This window comes from Hermetia illucens, chromosome 5 (genome assembly GCF_905115235.1).
Source record: "Hermetia illucens chromosome 5, iHerIll2.2.curated.20191125, whole genome shotgun sequence".
Lineage (NCBI taxonomy): Eukaryota > Metazoa > Arthropoda > Insecta > Diptera > Stratiomyidae > Hermetia > Hermetia illucens.
Genome location: NC_051853.1, coordinates 36791801 through 36813405, shown reverse-complemented (window position 1 = coordinate 36813405; position 21605 = coordinate 36791801). Strand labels below are relative to the sequence as shown.

General features: G+C 42.8%; 2 protein-coding genes across 2 annotated transcripts in view; both read right to left on the bottom strand.

Annotated features, from left to right (window-relative positions):
* LOC119657042 overlaps window positions 1-2215 on the bottom strand; it is a 49938-nt gene extending 47723 nt beyond the window's left edge. The window contains exons 1-2 of the mRNA XM_038063795.1: window positions 1795-2215; window positions 1458-1652 (exon numbers count right to left, since the gene is read on the bottom strand). Of these exons, the coding sequence (XP_037919723.1) occupies window positions 1458-1652; window positions 1795-1951 (352 nt within the window). The 5' untranslated portion in view covers window positions 1952-2215. The remainder of the gene's footprint in view (window positions 1-1457; window positions 1653-1794) is intronic.
* A 4740-nt stretch (window positions 2216-6955) lies between these two features.
* Window positions 6956-19093, bottom strand: LOC119657615 (probable cytochrome P450 4d14). Its single transcript, XM_038064617.1, has 7 exons — window positions 18723-19093; window positions 18385-18579; window positions 12403-12612; window positions 8178-8247; window positions 7832-8114; window positions 7402-7642; window positions 6956-7320 (listed from the first exon to the last, which is right to left on the bottom strand). The coding sequence occupies exons 1-7, from the start codon at window positions 18877-18879 to the stop codon at window positions 6971-6973; spliced, it is 1506 nt and encodes a 501-aa protein (XP_037920545.1). The 5' UTR covers window positions 18880-19093; the 3' UTR covers window positions 6956-6970.
* Window positions 19094-21605: the final 2512 nt, after the last annotated feature.

Genomic DNA, 21605 nt, shown 5'->3' with positions numbered 1-21605 from the left:
GAGGAAAAAACGGAAGCGGTCCTTATCACCAAGCGCCGTAAAAAAAATTTTGCCCTAAGGGTGTGCTCGGCATTCAGGACTGTCTCAGATGATGCAGCATTCGTCATTTCAGGAATGATGCCCATTGACATCTTGTCAGATGAGATGACGAATATATATAATGCGAAGTCTATCTCTCCTTTATCGCAGGCGAAGAACGCCGAAAGGGAGAGATCTCTAAATAGATGGCAAGGGCGTTGGGAACGCTCGGGAAAGGGTCGGTGGACACACAGACTAATCCCTGCCATCAAGGAGTGGTTGGAGAGACGGCACGGTGAGATTAATTATAATCTTACTCAGTTTCTCACGGGGCATGGAGGATATCGCCAGTACCTGTTCAGGTTTAAACTAGATACCTCACCCGATTGTCCAAACTGCGATGGAGTCCCAGAGGACCCAGAGCATGTATTCTTCCACTGCCCAAGGTTCGTGGAAGAAAGGAAGAACCTAGAGGAGACTCTAGGAGAGGTGCTCGTACCAGAGAATCTGGTGCGAAGAATGCTAGCATGTAAGGAAGACTGGGATGCGATCAACTCCACGGTCATAACTACCCATAGTAAACTGGGAAAGTCAGGGGAGACCAGAAAAGCGCGGTTACGTACGCCGCGTAGAGACGAAAGGGGACCAGCTGACTCCGCCCCGTGATGTAATACCGTACGGTGGTTCCACGGGGCTTGGGGGGAGCCGGGGGTGGTTTTAATGGGTAAGAATCCCACACGCTGGCGTGTCGAGGCCAGTGTCTTTTGATGGTTTCCATCTCCTAAAAAAAAAAAAAAAGACAGACAGACAGACGGACAGACAAAGTCAACGTCTTCTGCTCTCTAGGGTAGTCAGCTTCGTGCTACTCTACGCAGCTCTAGTTTGGGCAACTGATCTGAATAACAAAGTGAACTGCCGAAAGTTGGGAATGGTGTATCGGTTAAGCGCATTCCGGGTATGCAGTGCATATCGGCCAACATCAGGAGAAGCAGCATATGTACTAGCAGGGATGCTCCCAATAGACACCTTGGCGAAAGCGTTTAACACCCGAAAACATTGTGGAGTTTATGCTGGAGTCAACGGATGCCTGGAACCAGGTTGTAAGGGAACTACAAGCTATTCACCAACAGCTTAGGCAGGAAGAACTACGACGAAAACAGGGAAGGGAGAGAACCATAATGAGCCGCAGTTAAAAGCTGATCCAGCCCCGCGACGCAATACTTTATAGGAGTTCCGTGGGGAGAGTGGAATGAGAAGGAGGTGGGTTTTAGTGAGTAGAAGTCTCACATAACTGCGTGGCAGGAGCCAGCAGTAGGTTTTGAACCTTTCTACCTTCCAACGCCGAAAAAAAAAAGACGGACAGACAGACAGACAGTAAACCGATTTTACACAAAACCTTAAAAACTGATAGGAAACTTCTACATATATATATAACTCACCTAGCCAAGCTTCTAAATCCAAGTACGCATCCCCTTTCCGTGCTGTTTTCGAATTTGGATTGGCTAAGATTTTTTCGACATCTGCAGGATTTGTTATCAATAATTGGACTTCATAGACTGGTCGGATGAGGGCGATGTTTTTACCGTACTTCCTAAACCATCCTTGCTCAGTGTCCAAAATAGTTTTGAAAATGCCTGAAAGAAACGTTTCGGATTCATAACGCGCTGAGCTTGAAGTAATAAACCGAACAGTTTGTGTGGCTAAATATATGATTCCATCTTCACTCTTTCACTTCCACTTTTGATGTTTGTTTATACTTCCCCCAAAACACCTTACCGGGCGGATTAAGCGGAATCCGGGTCACATGTCCTACCAATGGATCAATTGGAGGAGCTCGAAATTTGTTTAACATAAAATCTACAAATTGTTTCCTCTGGTATAAAACGATGAAACAGTAAATTAGAGCAATAACAAAAATTGCTAACACAATCATGGTAGTTCCTTAAATTTCTGAACTTTTCACTGGTCTCAAAAATGAATTAGAATAAACTCTTGGAGTGCAGATTTTTACTCGTGCCACCACCGAATACAATAAACATTTATATTATTTCTTGAGCAGAATGTTATCTTCGAACTAAAAGCTTGTTTTTGTTGATAAGATTTTTTGGTCTGAATTAAAAAAGATAGAGATGTTGCTTCCAGCGAAAGCTTCAGTATACTACACCGCAAACTTGTAATCGATCCGCTACTTATCGCATCGAAATTCTGAATGACTTGCGCTCGTTAAAAATTAACTTCCATATAGTGCGTAGAATACTCTGTGAGGATGAATGAGGCTAGATGTTAGGAGGTCTACATAACAACATATGCGTCATATGTATACGGTATGTAAGTATCATGTCTAAAAGTTGGTAAGGTGCTTGCTACTAAAGTTGCCGCCAATCTACAGCAATTATTAGCAGTTGTCTCATATCTTTCAGGCTCCTATACCTTTGATTGACTTAATAATGAGTGATGAACACTTAGTGGGATTTGGTATTTACGTATGTATAGTTATACTGATCAATATTGTCATTAACCATTTTTAAGGTTTTGTGTAAAACAAAACCTTATTAAAATCGGTTTACTGTCTGTCCGTCTGTCTGTCTGTCTTTTTTTTTATGGATGGAGATGGAAATCTTACAAGAACACTGCCGTACCAGGTTGCGTCAGTGTGTGGGATTCTCACCCACTAAAACCATCCCCACTTTCTCCTTCTACCTTCTCCACGGAACCGCGGCAAAGCATTACTTCGCGGGGAGGACTGCGCTTTAAGCGACCAAACCTCGCATCGTCCTTACGCACTCCGCTTTTCCAAGTTCCTCCTGTATACTTTTGATTGCGGAGTTCACCTTACAGCAGCTTCCCTCCGACTTTAGCATTTCCCCGACGATGTTCTGCGCGCTTATGTTGATTTTCAGTGAGTCTTCCACGCTCCTTCTCTCTGAGTATAATCGTGGACAGTGGAACATAACATGCTCCGGGTCCTCAGGTGTGCAACCACCTTCAGAACAAAAGGGAGAATTGGTGCAGATACTTTCTGTAACCACCATGTCCTGACAGGAATTGCGTCAGATGGTAGTTTATCTCGCCGTGTCGTCGCTGGATCCACCCCTCAATATGCGGAATTATAGTGTGGATCCAGCAACTCCTCTGTGAGACATCCCACTGTTCCTGCCACTTTTCCAGCGACTCTCACCTTGCCGCCTTTCGGTATTCTGTATCCTTTTCAGGTGGATTCGTTCTCCTTTTCTCGTACAGGCAGCGTGCCTCACTTGCAGAATGTCCATCGGGATCATTCCCGCAATAACATATGCTTCGTCGCGTGATATTCTTCTGAAGACGCTGCACACGCTTAGCTCTATTCATCCATCACACGCCAGTGCTTCCTCCCAAACTGGTGTCGCGTATAATAGTGTGTAGCGGACCACTCAGGCCAGAAGTAATCCGCGACTGTATCTAGGGCCTCCAATATTAGGCATCATCCGCGCTAATGACACGCTGGTATTTGCCGCTTTCTCACATGCATAGGCCTAGCCCAGGTGATTTTGTCTGTCTGTCCGTCACACGCATTTTTCTCGAAGACGGTAGCAGCGATTCACACCAAAGTTGGGGGAAAGGTGGGAACTGTGAACATATGCATACGGTGAGTTACATAATTCTACATCCAATTTAAGGAGGGTGCAAAAGAAGGGTGTACATTTTTTCATCAGATATAGTCATGTGGGGTATCAAATAAAAGGTCTTGGTTGGTACTTTCTGAAGCTGGTTTTCTTGAAAAGGTGGGGACTGCGGGGACCCATTATCAGAAACTACCAAACCGAAAAATTAAAAGGTGGTACCTAGGCTTCGAAATACCCTCCATACCGATATCTGTTCAAATAAACACCTACGCCATCGCTCCATCTCAGGCAGGGTCTGCCTCGTTTTCTTTTTCTACCATAGATATTGCCCTTATAGACTTTCCGGGCTAGATGATGCTCATCCATATGGATTAACTAACACGCCCACCGTAACCTATTGAGCCGGGTTTTATTCACAACCTGACGGTCATGGTATTATAGATTTCGTCGTTATATATCATGTAAGGGACAAAAATTCTTCAGAGGATTCTTCTCTCGAACACGGCCAACAGTTCGCAATTCTTCTTGCTAAGAACCCAAATCTGCGAGGAATACATGAGGACTGGTAAGATCATTGTCTTGTACAGTAAGAGCTTGGACCTTACGGTGAGACGTCTCGAGCGGAACAGTTTTTTTAAGCTGAAATAGTCTCTTGGCTGCCAACAACCGTGCGCGGATTTCATCATCGTAGCTGTTATCGGTTGTGATTTTCGACCCTAGGTAGGAGCCTTCATCTTAGCACCACGAAATTGCAGCAATGTAGGGTATAACATGATCCTACCAAATTTGGTGGAAATCGCACTATTACTAACAAAGTCAAATTCACCTGAATGTAAATATTCTCACATAATGAATACATATATTACATGCTAAATACTAATGGGGCGAATGCACACTTAGTCTTTATAAAAAAAGTACACAAAACCTGAAGCGTTCAGCTTCCAGCTTTAACGCTTGTTTTTTTTGGAATCGAACAATTACAAAGTTTACATCTTAATAACGCCTTTTTACATTTTTCTTGTTGAGAATTAAGAGGGTGTAACGTTTTTAATTTTTCTTTTATTTAATTTGCTGAATGTTCTTTGCTTTACTAACCTTCATGCAAGGCTTGAGAGGCAGCAGCAAGCGCTCATGAATGGTTGCGATAAACCGAGCGGAGCCGGGAACTGAAAAATAGACTAAAGAAGGCAGGTGTTTTAGGCATCATGGAGGATAGCAACCTCCCTTATGGACCTAGTACCGATGATTCAGTGTGAGCTAAGTCGATACAACTCGCTTATGAACATTTTATTCCATTTTTTTGTAGTGTTCAAAACTTCAAACTTACTTACTCCTCCAAAATTGCTGTACCGATTCATTTTGCACACTACTTTCTACATTATTTACGTGGTAACGCTGGAGAGTTTTTTTTTAATTTGTTAATATTTTTTTTGCAATAATAAATTAGGGGTTTTTTTCATGCAAAAATCGCGTTTGTCTCTTCAAAGTGTTCACAAAAAGTTAAAAATTGAAACCGCGAAAGCGTCCTGACGCCGTCCATGCGTTAAGAACCCTTGCCCATTTCTCGACTGGACCGGGGCCCGTCCTGCCACGTCAACTAAGGTCGACGCCCTAACATTTCTCCGGGGCTTATTGTTACTCAATCCGATCATTTTGATTTTAAACGACATTGTATGCATTTTCTTTGTCGATCTGTCGCGGGATCTGTCGCCAAGAGGGATCAGGTAGGATTTAGTATAGTTGAATAACTCCAACTGTTGTTTATTTATCTCTTTCCCTGATCTCAGCATTTTATTTTTCTTTAGCTGGGGTTAGTATTATACAAAGTACGTTGGCTCAAACCCTTCTCCTTTACCTGGGCTTGGGACCAGCCACTGGATTTGCGTATACTATTACTAAGCTTTACAAAAATCCCGTCCCGTAAGAAGTAAAGGAATACTCTTCAGAGCCGCACCATTTCGCTTCGCTTAGACCCGCAAAGGCCAGCTTACTTCGCCGGGATTTTCGCTCAAGTCGGTGAAAACGTGCATTGTTGGAAGCCTCGAACCGTTATCGAGAAATGTGCGTACATTCCAGAAAATAATCAAGAAATGTTTTTGACAGCCAAATTCCTCAGCCGTGAGGTCAATTCCTGTTCGAAATGCTGTTGGTATTACGATTGCAAAAAGGTTTGGGTTTTGTAGATTGCTACCCTATAAATACCCCTATTTCTTTCCCTTTTAATTGTCTTTTACGAAAAGCAGGAAGTACTCTCCAGGAACATCGATTCATTGATTACCCTCTTTTCTTTTCAAGAAGTTTTTAGGATTCACAAAATTAATGCAATTTCACGCCGTTGAGCCTTGTACGGATGGATAGGACTAAGTCCAACCCTTGGACCAAGGTAGTTAATTAGCTGATATTCGTTTTTGCATTTTCATTATAAGCATTACTTTTAGTTTTTTTTTTGTTCTGCACGCTACCCTTCCGACTGTTGACCCAAATGGTCGGTAATACATGGCTCCTTCGCCGTTTTTTTTACCCTGTTCTGGTGTGATATTATGCGTGTTACCAGTTATGGTTAGCGTCACGTAATGGTACTTGCTCGAGAGAAATTCAACTGACGATAGTGATGCACCATGCAGAAGCATAGAATCAAGGACGAGGAAGTCTCTGAGGAAGTCTCTTTTGATTTTTCGGTGATTGTTGATCTGCAAACCAATAAATATTGCTGATAAAGCTGCGACAAAAAAATAGTAGGAAGGACAAAAGGGCTCAAATAGCCGGGTAATACACCTTATCTGTCGAAACCGCGGAAAGCGCAGGATTTCAACCTTTGGTCGGTTGATAAGTTGGTCTTTCATGCCGCATTTCGGGATCCCCTCGTATGAGAGTATTCCTAGATTCTGGATGTGAGGTAGGAGGCTAACTCGCATGTGCAAGCTGGGTTACAGAGGGGGCCGCCCCTTGCGCCTCCACCCTCTCCCGCGACTGTGAACCCCAACTTTTTAAAGATGGTGTTCGCCGCGACTTTTCAACGAGGTTTGAAAGAGATAATTTTGTGCTCTGTCCACTACGCTACGTATTGTATTCGCTGCGTGCTATTCAGTATAAACTTAGGCAGCAGACGATAAACACGGACTTTTGCTGTGTCCAGGGGTACCCATCTGGGTTACAATAAGCCTTCTTGTGATTGATAATAATCACCTCCACCTCTTCTAGCTCCTGTGTTTTCAACCGCTTTACTAACGTAGCACAAATTTCTGTTTTAAATACGACCTCGCCTAAATCCTTGTACATAGTTTTGACCACGCACTGAGCTTGGCTGGCGTTAGGGGAATGGAAATAGCTCACAATATTTGTAGAATCTTTTATTTATTTCTTTTACGCTCGGCTAATCTAAGGCAGATACCATCTGCTGATTTTAAAACTATATCACCCTGAAGGATTGGCGATTTTTGTTCCGTTGCAGGCAAGAGTTCATAATGCATAATTAACTTGGCTATGACTAGTTTAATTTCAATCAGGGCAAACTTTTGCCCAATACAATTGCGCGCTCCGGCGCTAAAGGGTACATAGGCAAAAGGATGTCTTCCCTCTGTTTGTGAAGGATCAAAACGATCTGGATCGAATTTCTGAGGATTCGGGAAATTATCGGGATCGTTGTGTAATGCATAGATAGGAATAATGATGTTCGTTCCATTGGGTACGTTGACTCCATCTGCAATAGAATTATATTAAAAACGTATCGTGTGAAACTGTGGACAATTTTGAATTTCTATTTGGTTTGTATTGCACCTACCTATAACAGTGTCTTCTGTTAGTCTTCTTCCGATAAGCGGAACGGAAGGGCGTATTCGTAATGCTTCCTTAACTACCATGTCCAAGTAACGTAAATCTGCAAGTTGTTTGTATGTAATTTCCATGTGATTTGTATCTCCATATATGTCCGCCAGTTCTTCATATAAACGATCTTGAATGTCCTTGTGTTGTGATAGTTGATATAGCGCAAAAGCTATTCCGGATGTTGTTGTATCATGTCCCTATAAAGATACAGGATAAAGGATCTAAAGTATTTCAAGCAAAAAAAGCTCATGAGCATATCCCCGGGCCCGCCGAAAGGGGCGTGAGGGGCCCTTGGCGCACAGTTCTTTCGGGGGCCCGGAGTTGAGAAACAAAATTGAATCAATTTTCACCAAGAACCAGGTTTTTCCTTTCCACAATTCACACACCTCAAACATGAATGTATCGACTTCCTCACGAATATCGGAGTTTGATGGAGGCTTGCCATTCATTGTTGAATTGAGGAGCATGTCCAGGAAATTCATTTTGGTTGCCTTATCTGTTGGTTTTTTCTGAAGTAGTTGTTCTCGTCGCTGAAGTATAACGCTGTCTGTGAACCCGTGAAGGATTTTAAGCAATTCCTTCTCACGTCTTCCGTCTGGGGTAAGATCATATAGGAATTGCCAACGACTGACCAAACTGAAAAACCGTCTTTGGAGGATGAGCGTAATTCTACAGGAAGAGATGTCAATTTAGGATCAATGTATGGAAAATCGTAAAATTATTAAAACTTACTCTTTAACAGCCTTCACATATTCGGAATCAGGACTCGACTGAGCATCAATCGGAATACCCATAGATGTTTCTAATAAATAAAAATGTAAGCTAATTAGTATCTAGCTAGTAGCTGCCGAAGAGAAGTAACAAGTGGCGAAACCATAAGCGATTCAGGTATGAAAGGTTTTGTTTGTTTCCGATGTAAGTATATTTGAGTGCATTTGTTCGCAGCCCGTAATGTACATGTATATTTAGAATGTCAAACTATTCACTTGTGATATTGATATTTAGTATTTTGGGTTTGCAGTGAATTTACACGGAAAAGACAACTTTGAGCTGCTGTTATTTTATAGGTAATAGTACAATAAAACTTGAGGATATATTGCTGTAACTCGAGAATAAAATTAAGGAGGGTTTCTAGTCAGTTTCCCCAGAAACAAAGTAATATATTATGAGCTAATTTGAGTAGATATCGATATGGAGAGTATTTTGAGGCCTGGACACTATATAGAGGCAGCTTTATGATTTTTTTTAGATTTTTCGGTTAGGTAGTTTTTGCAAATCATCACTTTCGACCCCATTTTATAAACAAAACCTTAAAAAACTGAGATTTAATTAAAATGTTTTCGCCATTTGCCTCCCATCAAGAGCAGCATATTTGGATTTACTGAATTTTAGAATTTTGGGGAGGCGCGATCTCTAGACTAATTACTGAGAAGGGTTGATGTCTTGACGTGATCCGGAGAATTCCTCGGCGCCCTGAAGTGGATGTGGATTACTTAGCGACAAAGAAGGCTCCTGAGAAACTTTTTGCGTTAATTACTGGTTGGTTCAGTTGGTTGCATCGTGGTTGCACAAGTTCAGCTTTTGGACAATAGGATTCCCTTCATTGGAGTGGTTTGAGGTAAAATGGGGCATTGGGCATCTAACTTGACATTTAACTTGACAGTTGACAGTTTGGGCATCTAACTTGACAGTTCTATGATAACATCTAGCTAGAAGCTGACGAAAATAATAATAAATAGTGTCAAGGGAAGTTGCACTGCGTCTTAGGAGAACTAGTATGCCCCCATAATGTTATAGTATACCCAATAACTAAAGAATGTCGAAGATATAACCGACAGTAATTTTAAGAAGTTCCTGACTTCCAAGGGTTTCATATTGACAATGTCTTAACCTATAGCGGCGTATAGCGGCGCTCCTCCTCCTTACTTGGCCAGTTCATCCCTTATCTTATTGTGCAGACCAAGCGTATTCAAAATATTTAGGCATTTTTATACCAGTATATAGTTCACCTGGCTGAGATTTCCACCTGAAATAGACTGGTGTCCAATTGATTCAAGGTCCTTTTTCTTGGGCGCGGAGTGTTAGAACGCGTTTTTGCGCGAAGTCTGTTTTTCAATTGTGTCACTGCGTAATGGAGCGCTCACTGGAATAACGGTATGCGATCAAATTTTGTGTGCGGCTTGGGAAGAATGCAATGAAAATTTACCAAGTGCTTCAAGAGGCCTTTCCTTCAAGAGGAATGCACTTTGAGCGCGCATGAGCAAATCTCGCTTCAAAAGAATGCTGATTGTCTTCTTCGACGTCAGAGGAATCGCCCATTTTGAGTTTGTACCACAAGGACAAATTCTCAACGCAGCCTTTTACCTGGAGGTGCTCAAGAGACTGAAACGACGTTTTCAAAGTCCACCACGACAATGCCCCCAGCGACACGGCCTTCGTCGTTAGTAACTTCCTGAGCCAGAACAAGACCACCGGGGTGCTCCAGCCTCCTTAGTGCCCTGACTGAAAAAAGAGCTGAAGGAAACGCACTGGGAGTCGGTGGAGAAATTTCAAGCTCAAGTTACAAGGTTTCTGAGAGGCATTCCAGAGTGTTTTCAAGGCGTGGCAGGATCATCTCCGCAGGAGTATCGCAGCAGGAGGAGACTATTTCGAAGAATTTTAACCGTCTGTACTAATCGGATGAATATTACTTTTATAATGTACCCTGTATTTACAAAAAAAAAGTTTTTCGGGGGCCATTGATCATGTTGATGTAAAAGGAGCCCCACTTTGAATGGCCATAACACTGTAAGGGCGATGGGCGCATCGAGTTTTCCTTCCTCCTCCATAACTTTCCCAGCCCTGCGGGAATGAGGTTGAAAATTCTACCTTTACGAAAATTATATATGCGCCTGGGGACATCTTTTCGTCTCAGCAAAGAGTTCTCCAACATGCAGCCTTCGGTTTAACAAATGGACATAAACAAATGGCTGACAGAGGCCATTCACGTATTCACCGTGCATTGCTTTCGACTTCTATTCATCGAACCACTTTTGTTCTGGTTTGATCCCACTCAGAGAAGGATTGAAGAATCCATCCTTTTGCACTCGTCTGCGATTATTACCCTGATTTGACTTAGGTACTCATTCACAGCTGAGTTTACTGGAATCCGAAACCCAGTCCCGACAACAAATCACTCTGTCCCCAGTGAGATTTGAACCGCAACCTTCCGCTACGACAGCCCAGTTCTCTAACCACTTGAACCATCCGGACATTAATATCGATCCTCCAAGTTAAGTGGAGTCAGCCAGTAATCTATCTGACAACCAGCTGCATGTACGGCACCCGTCTGCTTCTTACTGTGAAAATAAGCCCGTAGTGAGTCAGCTTGCTGATGGCGTTGTGCCACAACGCCAACTACGGACTTGCCTCCGATCCCACGGGACAGATTCATCCTCTCCACGGCAGGATTTTGGTGGTACATTCGAGTTTGGTCATAGTAGTCCTTATCTGCCGCTGGACGTCTTCTGGATCGTTCTTTGTCCACGACAATATTCCGAATGTATATGCCAATGAGGAGGAAGTGAATACATTCAGTTTCCCGAAAGATGCGATTTGAGCACTAGCTTCACACGTTGCACAAATTAGAACAGCAGAGCGCCAAATTATTAACTCGAGCAGAATTCTTACTTTGTTATCATTCTTATTTTATTATGTCATTTTCGATGAGCCTCGGGAAGCAGTAAATTTAGTGATCATTTCTTGAATGCGCGTGACATAAGAAACGTTGACATCGGCTCCGAAAACGACCATTATCTGATGAAAACTTGCCTTCTCTTGCGAACTGATCTTTCTGAAATTTTTAAAATAAAATCTTCTAGTGCGAGCACATTGCATGCCTGGGAGTCGAGGGACGGCAACTCTATCCATTAAGAGACTGTCAAGCGCGGAGCCCCACTTAACCAGTCTTCGGCTCGGCTCGCTCATTCCCTGTAAGTTCCTTTGACCGAAAACTCATAAGAGGGTGAGATTTTGCGTGCCGCCCAGTTTGTGTCCAACCAGCCTGGATGGTATCGCCACTGAAAACAAAGCGTTCACGACAGCTTGGCTGTTGGTAAGAATGACTATTTTACACTTCTGGCTCGAATTATGCCCCAGCTATTGACAGGCTTTTAGTATCGCCAATATCTGCACTTGGAATACATTGGCAAATCTTGGAAGACCGTAGGGACCACACATTTGCCTATAAAAAAATGTGTCAGAATCTCTTCCACTCCTGATTAGAAAGCCTAAAGCAAACTTCTTGAAGTTCGACTTATGTGATGCATGCTCCGTTGGGAATGCAGAAAGTTTCCGAGTTACATCATCTAGGACGGTCGTTGGATTGCCTGTCCAACATCCGGACTTACGCAACTGACAGTACCACACGTTACTGGAGGTGCAGGAATATATTGAGGGAATCTGTCGAGCAGGACTGCAGAGCTCCAGTATCACCTGCATATGCGGCACTTTGAAATCTATTATGCTTGGTTCTACTTTAATTCCTGTTCAGTACTGGCCACCACACCGCAGAACCCGACGTTAGAATGGATTGAACCACGGCTGTCTACATTCAGCGAGCAATTCTAAGCCGTAAGCCCCATTTGCTCACAAAAGTCCTCTTGCATGCATAGAAGGCTATACATGCGTTCTTAACCCTTACTTCTATGTCTAGTCTACAGTTTAGTTTAGGATTCAGGATCACACCCAGGAAACCTATGGCCTTTCAACCGCGCAAAAAGCTGATAACAAATATTTTGATTTACATTTATGTCATAAATCGAAGGTTGCTCAGATTACGTAATTTTTATAACCCCTGCACCATTGGAAAATGATGTGTTAGCATCGCCTATCAGTTCATTATTTGCAATAAAGCGTTACAAAGCAGAATCTATTTATACATTCGACTTTACTACAGGGGAATTATCAAATTACTTACCACATATCACATCAAGTGCAAAGAGAGTTGTATAGAGGTAAATATCAATGTCACCAGCATTAACTTTCGGTTTCAATTTCTGAACCAAAATATCAGATTGTTTGCTCATCACTTCTGTGAATTGCTCCAAAATATTGAAATGGAATGTGGGTGTGATGATTTTTCGTCGTTGAAACCATTTTTCTCCCCATGCTAGAAGAAGTCCAGTACCTGGAAACGATAGAAAGGATATATATCAAATCGATTAAATGATGTATTCAACTTATTTGCTATATCCTTTTTTACTAATTTCTACATGGCCACCACATGAACTCATCTGGTATACTTTGCGGCAACACCTAATGACAAACTAACTCGTGTGCTGGGTTAAATTGCTCTCCCGCGATCTAAAGAGTAAAGTCCCATGACTGGTGTTCATCAATGATGCGCCCTCTCGCCGCTCGTCTTTGTTATGGACACTGTCACATGGAAAACCCAGTGCCTGTCGTCCTACATACTGTTCTATGCAGATTCTGTTTTTCTGACGTCTTATTGCAAAGTTGATCTAAAGGCACCCATTTGACTATTTTTTTATCATCTCAGGACAAACTAAGAGGAAGCCGTGGCTTCTCGGCAATGATGGAGTCTTCTCCTATTTCATTGGCTTCAACACCTCGATTATCCTACTTTCAATTTCCTATTCCATCCACCAATTTTAAAATTTCAACTTTAAAATAATAATCTTTGATTATAATTCTATTCACAAAACCCATTCGCAAAACCCTAAAATTTTAATATAGCAATTTTCCAACACTTCAAAAATGATCATTAACCCTATTTGTTGTTGTTTTCACATATATGATATTTCATGATCGCGAGTTGCTCCTCGCCTCCTCTCCTTACAATGTAAATCAAAAAAATCACAGCCTCGCCAGACTAAGCTTATGGAATATCGATATATGTAACCCTAATATATTTAAGGTCGTCCCTAATTATAAAACAATCTGCTTTTTTTATCCATATACTCAGGATAAGCTAAAAGTTCAATACCCAAAATTACGCTTCAATATTTGCTGGGGAGGACTTCACTGTCAATTTCGCTAACTTTTTTTAGGTTTTTGGGCTATTTAGCCAATCCAGTAAATCATTACATTCGTAAGTCGCAACGTTTAGTCCGCACGTAAAGTTAGTAGAAGAATAAGCTGAAGGATGCAATTTGTTCAGGATTCCATCCCTTTGATTTTATTTTAAATATACGAGCGTTATGTTCCTCATGGGGGTTCAATCCAGAAATTTTATAATTTTTTTAATATCCAGCCTCATATTATTACGCGATGGAATATATAGATTTTAAGGTCATCATCATCTCATGATTTCGCAAATACCGTGCGGAGGCTGAATTTTTTGCAGATCGACGAGATACTTCAGTTAGGGTGCACTTAGGTGCGGGTGGACTTGTACAGCCAATTTCCCCTGCTTTTCAATTTCTTGAATTTCTATCTTTCGTGGTTGGCGGTAGTTAGCCCCTCATTTTGATCTTCCTCAACACTGACGTCCATTACACATGTTCACGAGTATTTGCCTTCTCTCTAAAACTTCAACAATGCGAATTGTAGAATATGTTGAGTCTGGCGTCAGTTTACCAGGCTAACTGCCGTAATTCTATATACATTCGAGCGTATCTGACCCCTTCACCTGTAGGGGGCCAAATACTTCACTTAGCAAAGGTAGTGAGTTTTCACCATCTGAAATCAGCCGTTATTAAGTATTACTGGTAGATTCCACCCTTCCCAGGTGTAAAGGGACGACAACGGCTTTCACTGTCCACAGCCCCACCTGGCCAGGATGACACATGCTCATTCGCTATAATGCCCCTATAGCCAGAAACGAAAAGGGCGATTTTGAGCGTATCGTTCAGACTGCTCAGGCCGATTATGCACTGTGCCACCACTAATCGATGTCGCCGTTGGGTACAGGGCGCTAATGGCGTCTTCACTGTCGGCCAGAATGACTCTGGTTTTGATCATGCTCCAATCGTCGACAGGCCTTCAGTGTTGCTAGTACTTTTGCTTGCACACTATGGCGTGCTTTGAAAAAGTGTACGACTTGGCTGCACTGTGCGTTCCGACTCCCCAGACCATTCTTGATTCATCAGTGAATAATACCGTGTCGTAATCCTGTAAAAAATCGTCGATCTCTTACTCTGCCTTAATTGGAAAGCCCACAACAATATTCCCCATGAAGTTCGGCTTGCGTGTGGTATATTCTGTTGATTATGCCCAGAGCTCCTGAATTATTCTCTCGTATTCTCGTCTAGGATATTACTATGGTCATAGAGCTGCTCTGTCCAATATTCGAACTCATGGAGTTTGACAGTATTGCATAGCATAGCGTATTTAATATGAAGGTCTAGGTCAAAGAACGTGACAATTTTTATCCATTTAGCCGCGAAAAGTAGAATCTGCGAATTTTTATCATAGTGGTAAACATCATCAACTTCTGTTTTAGTTGAATTTATGCCTGGCCAAATGACTGCTTTCCAGATAAGAATGGATTATCCTGGTCGAAAACGCCAACTGTGCGGACTTTTTCAAAATTTTAAAAGGAACTGAGCACACACGCTTCACAAAGCAAAGCCGAAATTCTAAGCACATATTTTACAGATCAACAATATTAAATCTGTTAAGCACTCCAGTCTTTGAAAACAACTTTCCGACAACCACATTTCCTTGAAAATTTGAATTTATCGTGGTCCTAAAAGTTTAACATATGAATTCACTTTCAATTTGTATTGATTCTCATCTCTTCAAACAAGCTTGAAAAGTCTGTGCAAAGTCAGAGAGATGGCACTAACGGCGCGTATCGCGGTCGTGTTTAGTTAGTCACATAGAAGAACACATAGGTCGCAGACACAAGACCGATTAGTTGCTTGCCAACCCTCTAGAAATTCATAACGTCCATTATTAGTGGAAGGATCAATGCGCACCTCGAGACCAACAACATTCTGTCCGAGGAGCAGAAGGGCTGCCGAATTGGGGCAAGGGGTTGCAAAGAGAAACTCATTATCGACTCAGTAGTTGGAGGACAAGCAACTAAAGGCTAAAGAAACCACTTTAGTTACTATATCGATTATGCCAAGGCTTTTGATAGCATTCTGCATACCCGGCTAATCGATATCCTACATCTGTATCGCATTGATCCGAAACTAATAAAGTTTTTGGCGACAGTCATGGAAGGGTGGCATACCACCTTATCAGTCCGTACATCTGAGGATGCTAATACCTCAGAGCCCATCCGTATACGGAGAGGCATCCTCCAGGGGGACTCAATGAGTCCCCTTTGGTTGTGTGTGGCACTGACTGATGCTAGAGAGCATGGTTTTGCAATAAAGTATGGCCTACGTGCTAAATGCGAACTGACACATTTGATGTACTTAGATGACATCAGGCTGTATGCTGGTACTGACAGAAGTCTGTTGCGAATAATAGACACGTTCGGCCGTGATATTCGGATGGAGTTTGGATTAGACAAGTGTCGAATCCAAGCCATCCACAAAGCTCATCACGAGCCGCATGCCGGACATAGCATTGATGACCTCAACATCGAAGCTATGACCGAGACAGACTTCTACAAGTAATTCTGCAAGGAACCCATACTCGAGTTGGTGAGCTGAAGGATGCTCTGCTGTCCGAATTCCTGCGACGTGTAAAGCTGGTGCTGAAATCGCATCTTTCGGGGAAGAATAAAATAAGCGCGTTGAATGTATTTGCTAGCCCTTCACTGGCCTATGCATTCGGAATATTGCCGTGAACGAAGATCGATCTGGAAAACGTCCAGCGGCGGATACGAACAACTATGTCCAAATTCCGAATGCATCATTAAAAGTCTGCCGTGGAGCGGATGAACCTGCCTCGTGACATCGGAGGTAGTGGCGTGGTTGGCGTGGTGGCACAACATCATTGCCAAGTCGACTCGCTGCCCCCTTCTTTTTACAGCAAAGAGCAGGCATGTCCCTTGCATGCGGCTGTCTGTAAGGCAGACTGTGGATTGACTCCAGTTAACTTGAAGGATTGATCTTCCAATCCTCTGAGTGAGGTGAAGTCGGATCAAGAGCGGATCGATGAATAGAAGTCGAAGGCAATGCACGATAAAGACGCGAATTGTCTTTGGCAACCATTTGTCGATTTGCATTTGTCGAACAGATGGCTGTGTGCTGAAGAGCTCTTTGTTGAGACGGAGGAGTTCATGTGTGTCATTTAGGACGGCGTGGTCGCCACCCGAGCATGTATTGGGACCGGCAAGTTCGGACTGATCGCCATACTTTACATAACAAGCCTGACGTACTGTTAGTTGACAAAACGGGTCACTCCGCGTATATTATTGATGTTGCTATCCCCCATAATAGCAACATTGAACGGAAATATGTGGAGAAGAAGGTGAAATATGAGCCACTGGTCCGGGAAATCAAAGAAATTTGGCGTCTCGAGCGTGTGGTTGTAGTTGCAATAATATTGTCAGCTACAGGTATTGTACCTAAATCTCTCACGGCTTCCCTTGATATCCTGGGACTTTTGCACAGTCTGGTTCAAACCATGCAGAAGTACACCATTCTGCATACGTGCTCGATGTTCCAAGGAGTATTCGACGGATTCTCCCATTGACCTACCACCGGCCACTACCACCAGTGCCTCTTTAGTTTTTAAATAGGTAGGATCGTCCGAGCCTAAATGCTTGGCATTTAGTGCTAGTATTAGATAAAATCCGGCATTTGCCGAGATTGTGATAACTCGGAAATAATAATCGTTGGCGCAGCAATCCATATTGGATCAGGGCCTTGAAGTGTGTTAGAGCATTCAAGACCGTAACGGTACACTACAGTATATGTAGGAGGCAATGTGGTCAGCACTGCGCTCGCCCGATATTATTCTCACAGTTGAGTCGACTGGTATCCAACGTCAAATCACGATACAAATTTCACTGCCACCAGTGAGATTCGAACAGTGACCTTAGGTACGTAGCCTTGGGAAAATGAAATCGTTTTCTATAACGCCAACACACCAGCTCACGCCTCAGCAGTTGTGGTCGCAAAATTAATCGAAATAGAGTTCCCACTAGTTTCACATCCCTCCTATTCTCCAGACTTGACTCCCTTCGACCACTATTTGCTCCTCGATCTGAAGGAGTAGCTGGCGGGGAAAATATTTTATTTAAACGAGCAGATGATTGCAGAAACGATTCGCTATTTTTGAGACTTGGACAAATCCTATTATTAGGAAGGGATCAGCAAAATTGAGCAGCGTTGGACGAAATGTATAAGCCTAAAAGGAGACTCTGTCGAAAAATAAAAAAGGTTTACCCGTTTATAACGTAGCCCGATCAAATGCATTCAAGATTACGGCGGTCTGCACGGGGCACTGGCCCATAGGGGACCATGCCGCCAGGTTCGGCATACTCTACAATTCGCATTGCCAAAGCTGCGGAGAAGGAAGAGAAACCCTCATGCACTTTCTCTGCGTTTGCCCAACTCTAGCTAGGCTACGTATATCGTCGTGTATAAATAATAAAATAATCGGAAACCTGGTCGGAAAAGGGCCAAGAGAACGCTAACTTCATTTTGGGTTTCCAAAAGGATCTAGGCGTCCCATTCAGGGAATAGGTAGTATGAAAAGCTATGTGCGGCTGAATAATTGATGTTACCAATTTAATTTCAATACTTTTAATCTTCACACGCAAATAGTGGCTCCACTTCGGTGGCATCTTACGATAGTCCTTGGCTGTTGGATTTGTCGTCACAAGTTTTCCGTCTTGCTTTAGAAGTCGATCTCCGAGAGAATGTCGACTATTACATAAGTTCCAGTCTAGACAGAGCGACAGAGGCAGATGCACCCCTAATGCTTTTACTACTACTTCCAATATTAGAAACCTATCTTATCTAGCAGCTAGCAACTTTCTCTTATCTATGGATAAGATAGATAACTTATAAGCTAATCATGTAAAACTCACCCAACCAAGCTTCTAAATCGAAGTACGAATCCGCCTTCCGTGCTGTTTTTGAATTAGGATTTGCTAAGATTTTTTCGACATCTGCCGGATTAGATACAAATAACTGGACATCATAGAGTGGTCGGATTAATGCGATATTCTTGCCATACTTTCTGAACCATCCTTCCTTACTGTCGAAAAAAGTTTTAAAGATGCCTGGAAAGAAACGTTATGGTTGAGTACGCGCAGAACTTGGTGTATTGTGGCAAATCGAACACTTCACTTCACTTTCACTTTTACAGTTTGTATACACTAAGGTGAAGATACTTTTTTATAAACAACTTAATCCTTTTCCTTACCGGGCGAATTAGGCGGAATCCGGGCCACGTGCCCGAGAAGCGGATCAGTTGACGGAGCCCGAAATTTGTTCAACATCAAATCCACAAATTGCTTTCTCCGATAAAGAACCGCAAAGCAGTAAATCACAGCAACAACAAAAAATGTTAATACAATCATTGTAATTTGTTAAATTCACAACTATTCCGAACTTTTAACTGATCCCCAAAGCGGATCAGAATAAACTTTGGGAGTAAAAATTTGATTGGGAAGGTTTTGTCGCCCCGAAAAGTATTATATAAACGTTTATCGTGCCGCCATACAGAATACTATCTTCTAGCTAAATATGTGCTTTGCTGATAAGACTTTTTATGATGTTGCTTCCAGCGAAAGTTCGAATGTACTACACTCGAAACTATGTAGTAATCGATCCACAACTTGTCGCATCGAAATTCTGATCAATGACTTGCGTTTCTTAATAGTTAATTATACTATGTACATAGAACGTTCTACAAGGGGGGCCAATATGTATTTTGGGGGGTTTACGTAGCTCCATATGCATACTATGTACACATGTGTATTATGACTATGGAATGGTGAGAAAAATTTGTTTACTACTAAAAATGCTGCCAATTGTGCAATTAAATAATTATTTTAAGTTTGTGGTCTCATCCTTTCGTGACAGGGTGAGATTTTTATGCTTTTGATTGATTTAGTAACAAGTGATTCATACGTTGGTAGTTTGGGAAATATGTTTAGTCATGCTAGATATGGATTTCTGCATTGTCGTTAACGACACTTTTATGACAATTGAGTAATTCCTAGGATTGCATCATAATCAAAACTTTTCTTCGTTTAAATTTATGTATATTTGTATGTAGCTCATGGAGCGGCATGAACTGCTGACAAACCCTCTGAGGACAATATGTAATAAGAAATTTGCTTTCTGTGTATTGTCCTCATTAAATAAATAAATAAATAAATAAATAAACAATACTTTCTGGTTCTGGAGAAATTTGAAATGTTATAAACATACGTTTTGGGATACTTACTACTTCTCTGCCTGAAAAATTTGTAATGGCTTAGAGGCAAGATAGGCAAACAATCATCCGGGTGGACCAAGATCAACGACGAAGGTTATCCCAAACCTAAAGTAAATGGCGAAGTTGACTGAGAAGACCCATCCCCACTTGAATGTATCTTTACTGAAGTGCCTTGCTGACACACACTTGCACGCCTCTATGTATCATAACTAGGTGCAGGTATGTGGCCAGTTTGAGTTTTTGAGTTTTAGGGAACACCTAGAGTATGCATGCCAAAAGGCAACCAGTGCCACCACGGCACTTGCAAAAATGTTGCCAAATATTGGTGGATCGAAACATTGCCGGAGGTTGGTACTAGCCGGAGTGGTGTGCACCATCCTGCTCTACTCGTCGCCTGTGTGGGCTGAGGCACTTGCAAACTCTCAGAGACGGAAGCAGGTGAACTCGGTTTACCGGCGGATGGCCTTGAGGGTTTGTAGTGCTTTTAGAACCACTTCATATGAGGCAGTATTGGTGGTGGCAGGCATGATCCCGGTTGACATTCTGGCCAAAGAAATGAGTGTCCTGTACAATGCAAGACGTATGGAGGGGCATGCACAGCGTAGAAATGCGGTAAGGTCAGAGTCGCTTGATCTCTGGCAACGTAAATGGGACGAGTCTACGAAAGGTCGGTGGACGCACAGGCTCATTCCCAACATTAGGGTGTGGCTTGAGCGAAAACATGGGGAGACCAACTACCAAATTACCCAGTTCCTCACGGGACACGGTGGTTGCTACTAGTATCTGCACCGCTTTGGGTTGGATTATTCTCCGAACTGTCCCAGATGCGATGGCATACCGGAGGATCCAGAATATGTGATGTTTCACTGCCCACGATTTGCGATGGAGAGAAGGAGCTTAAACCAGGTGCTGGGCAGGAGCGGGACCCGGGAGAGCTTGTTTACTGAGATGCTGGAGTCCGAGGAGAAGTGGCTTTCGGTTGGCTCCGCAATCATCCAAATACAGGAGGAGTTGCTGAAGGAACAAAGAAGGAGGAAAGCTGCAAATAGGAGAAAGATGAGTGCCTAAGAGCAAACCTACCCCGCGAAGTAATACCTCAATGGTGGTCCCGCGGGGCTGGGGCTGGAGAGACCAGGGGTGGTTTTTAGTGGGTGTGAATCCCACACGCGCCCGCTGTAGTTCCAGCGTTCGGGCGGCGGACGTGTCTTTCTAAGATTTTCCACCTCCGTGTACGCACAAAAAAAAAAGTATGTGGCCAGACTAAGAAATCTTTGTTTATCAGGAGTGTCGAACCGCTCCAGCACAATGACTGACGGCGTTACCGTAGAAGATGTGGCCGCAATGAGTACGCAGTCAAATGCAACAGATGCGGAAATGCCCTCGTTGTTGGGACTGGATTCTAGAACTCGATATCCTAGAATTGGTCGCCCGAGATTTTTCTCATTAAATTTAATTCTAAAAAAAATTAAATGAGGATTTTCTGAGATGCCCTGCATATTTACCTCCTCTCCTGACTAAGCAGGAAAGTTGTGTGGTCGGTTAAAATGCCAGCTTAACAGAAGCTCGTCTAGCTATTCGATTTGCTGGAATAACATGCACAACTCGTGGATCATGCTAGTCAGAAAGTAGAGAATTCGCCTCTGTATGTCGGGTCTAAACGCACATGTAATACAACTAACCTTTATTCTTTTAAGGAATTCTCAAGCTGTTTGTCTAGCTGCCCCACAGTTTCATGGTAGCGTCATGCATGGATCTTGAAGCGGCCTTGCATCAGTTCGCGGATATCTCAGTAATGGAATGGGTACTTCAGCTGCCAATAGAACTCCCGAAGTGGCGTCAACTCGATTCCTCTAACAGAACGGT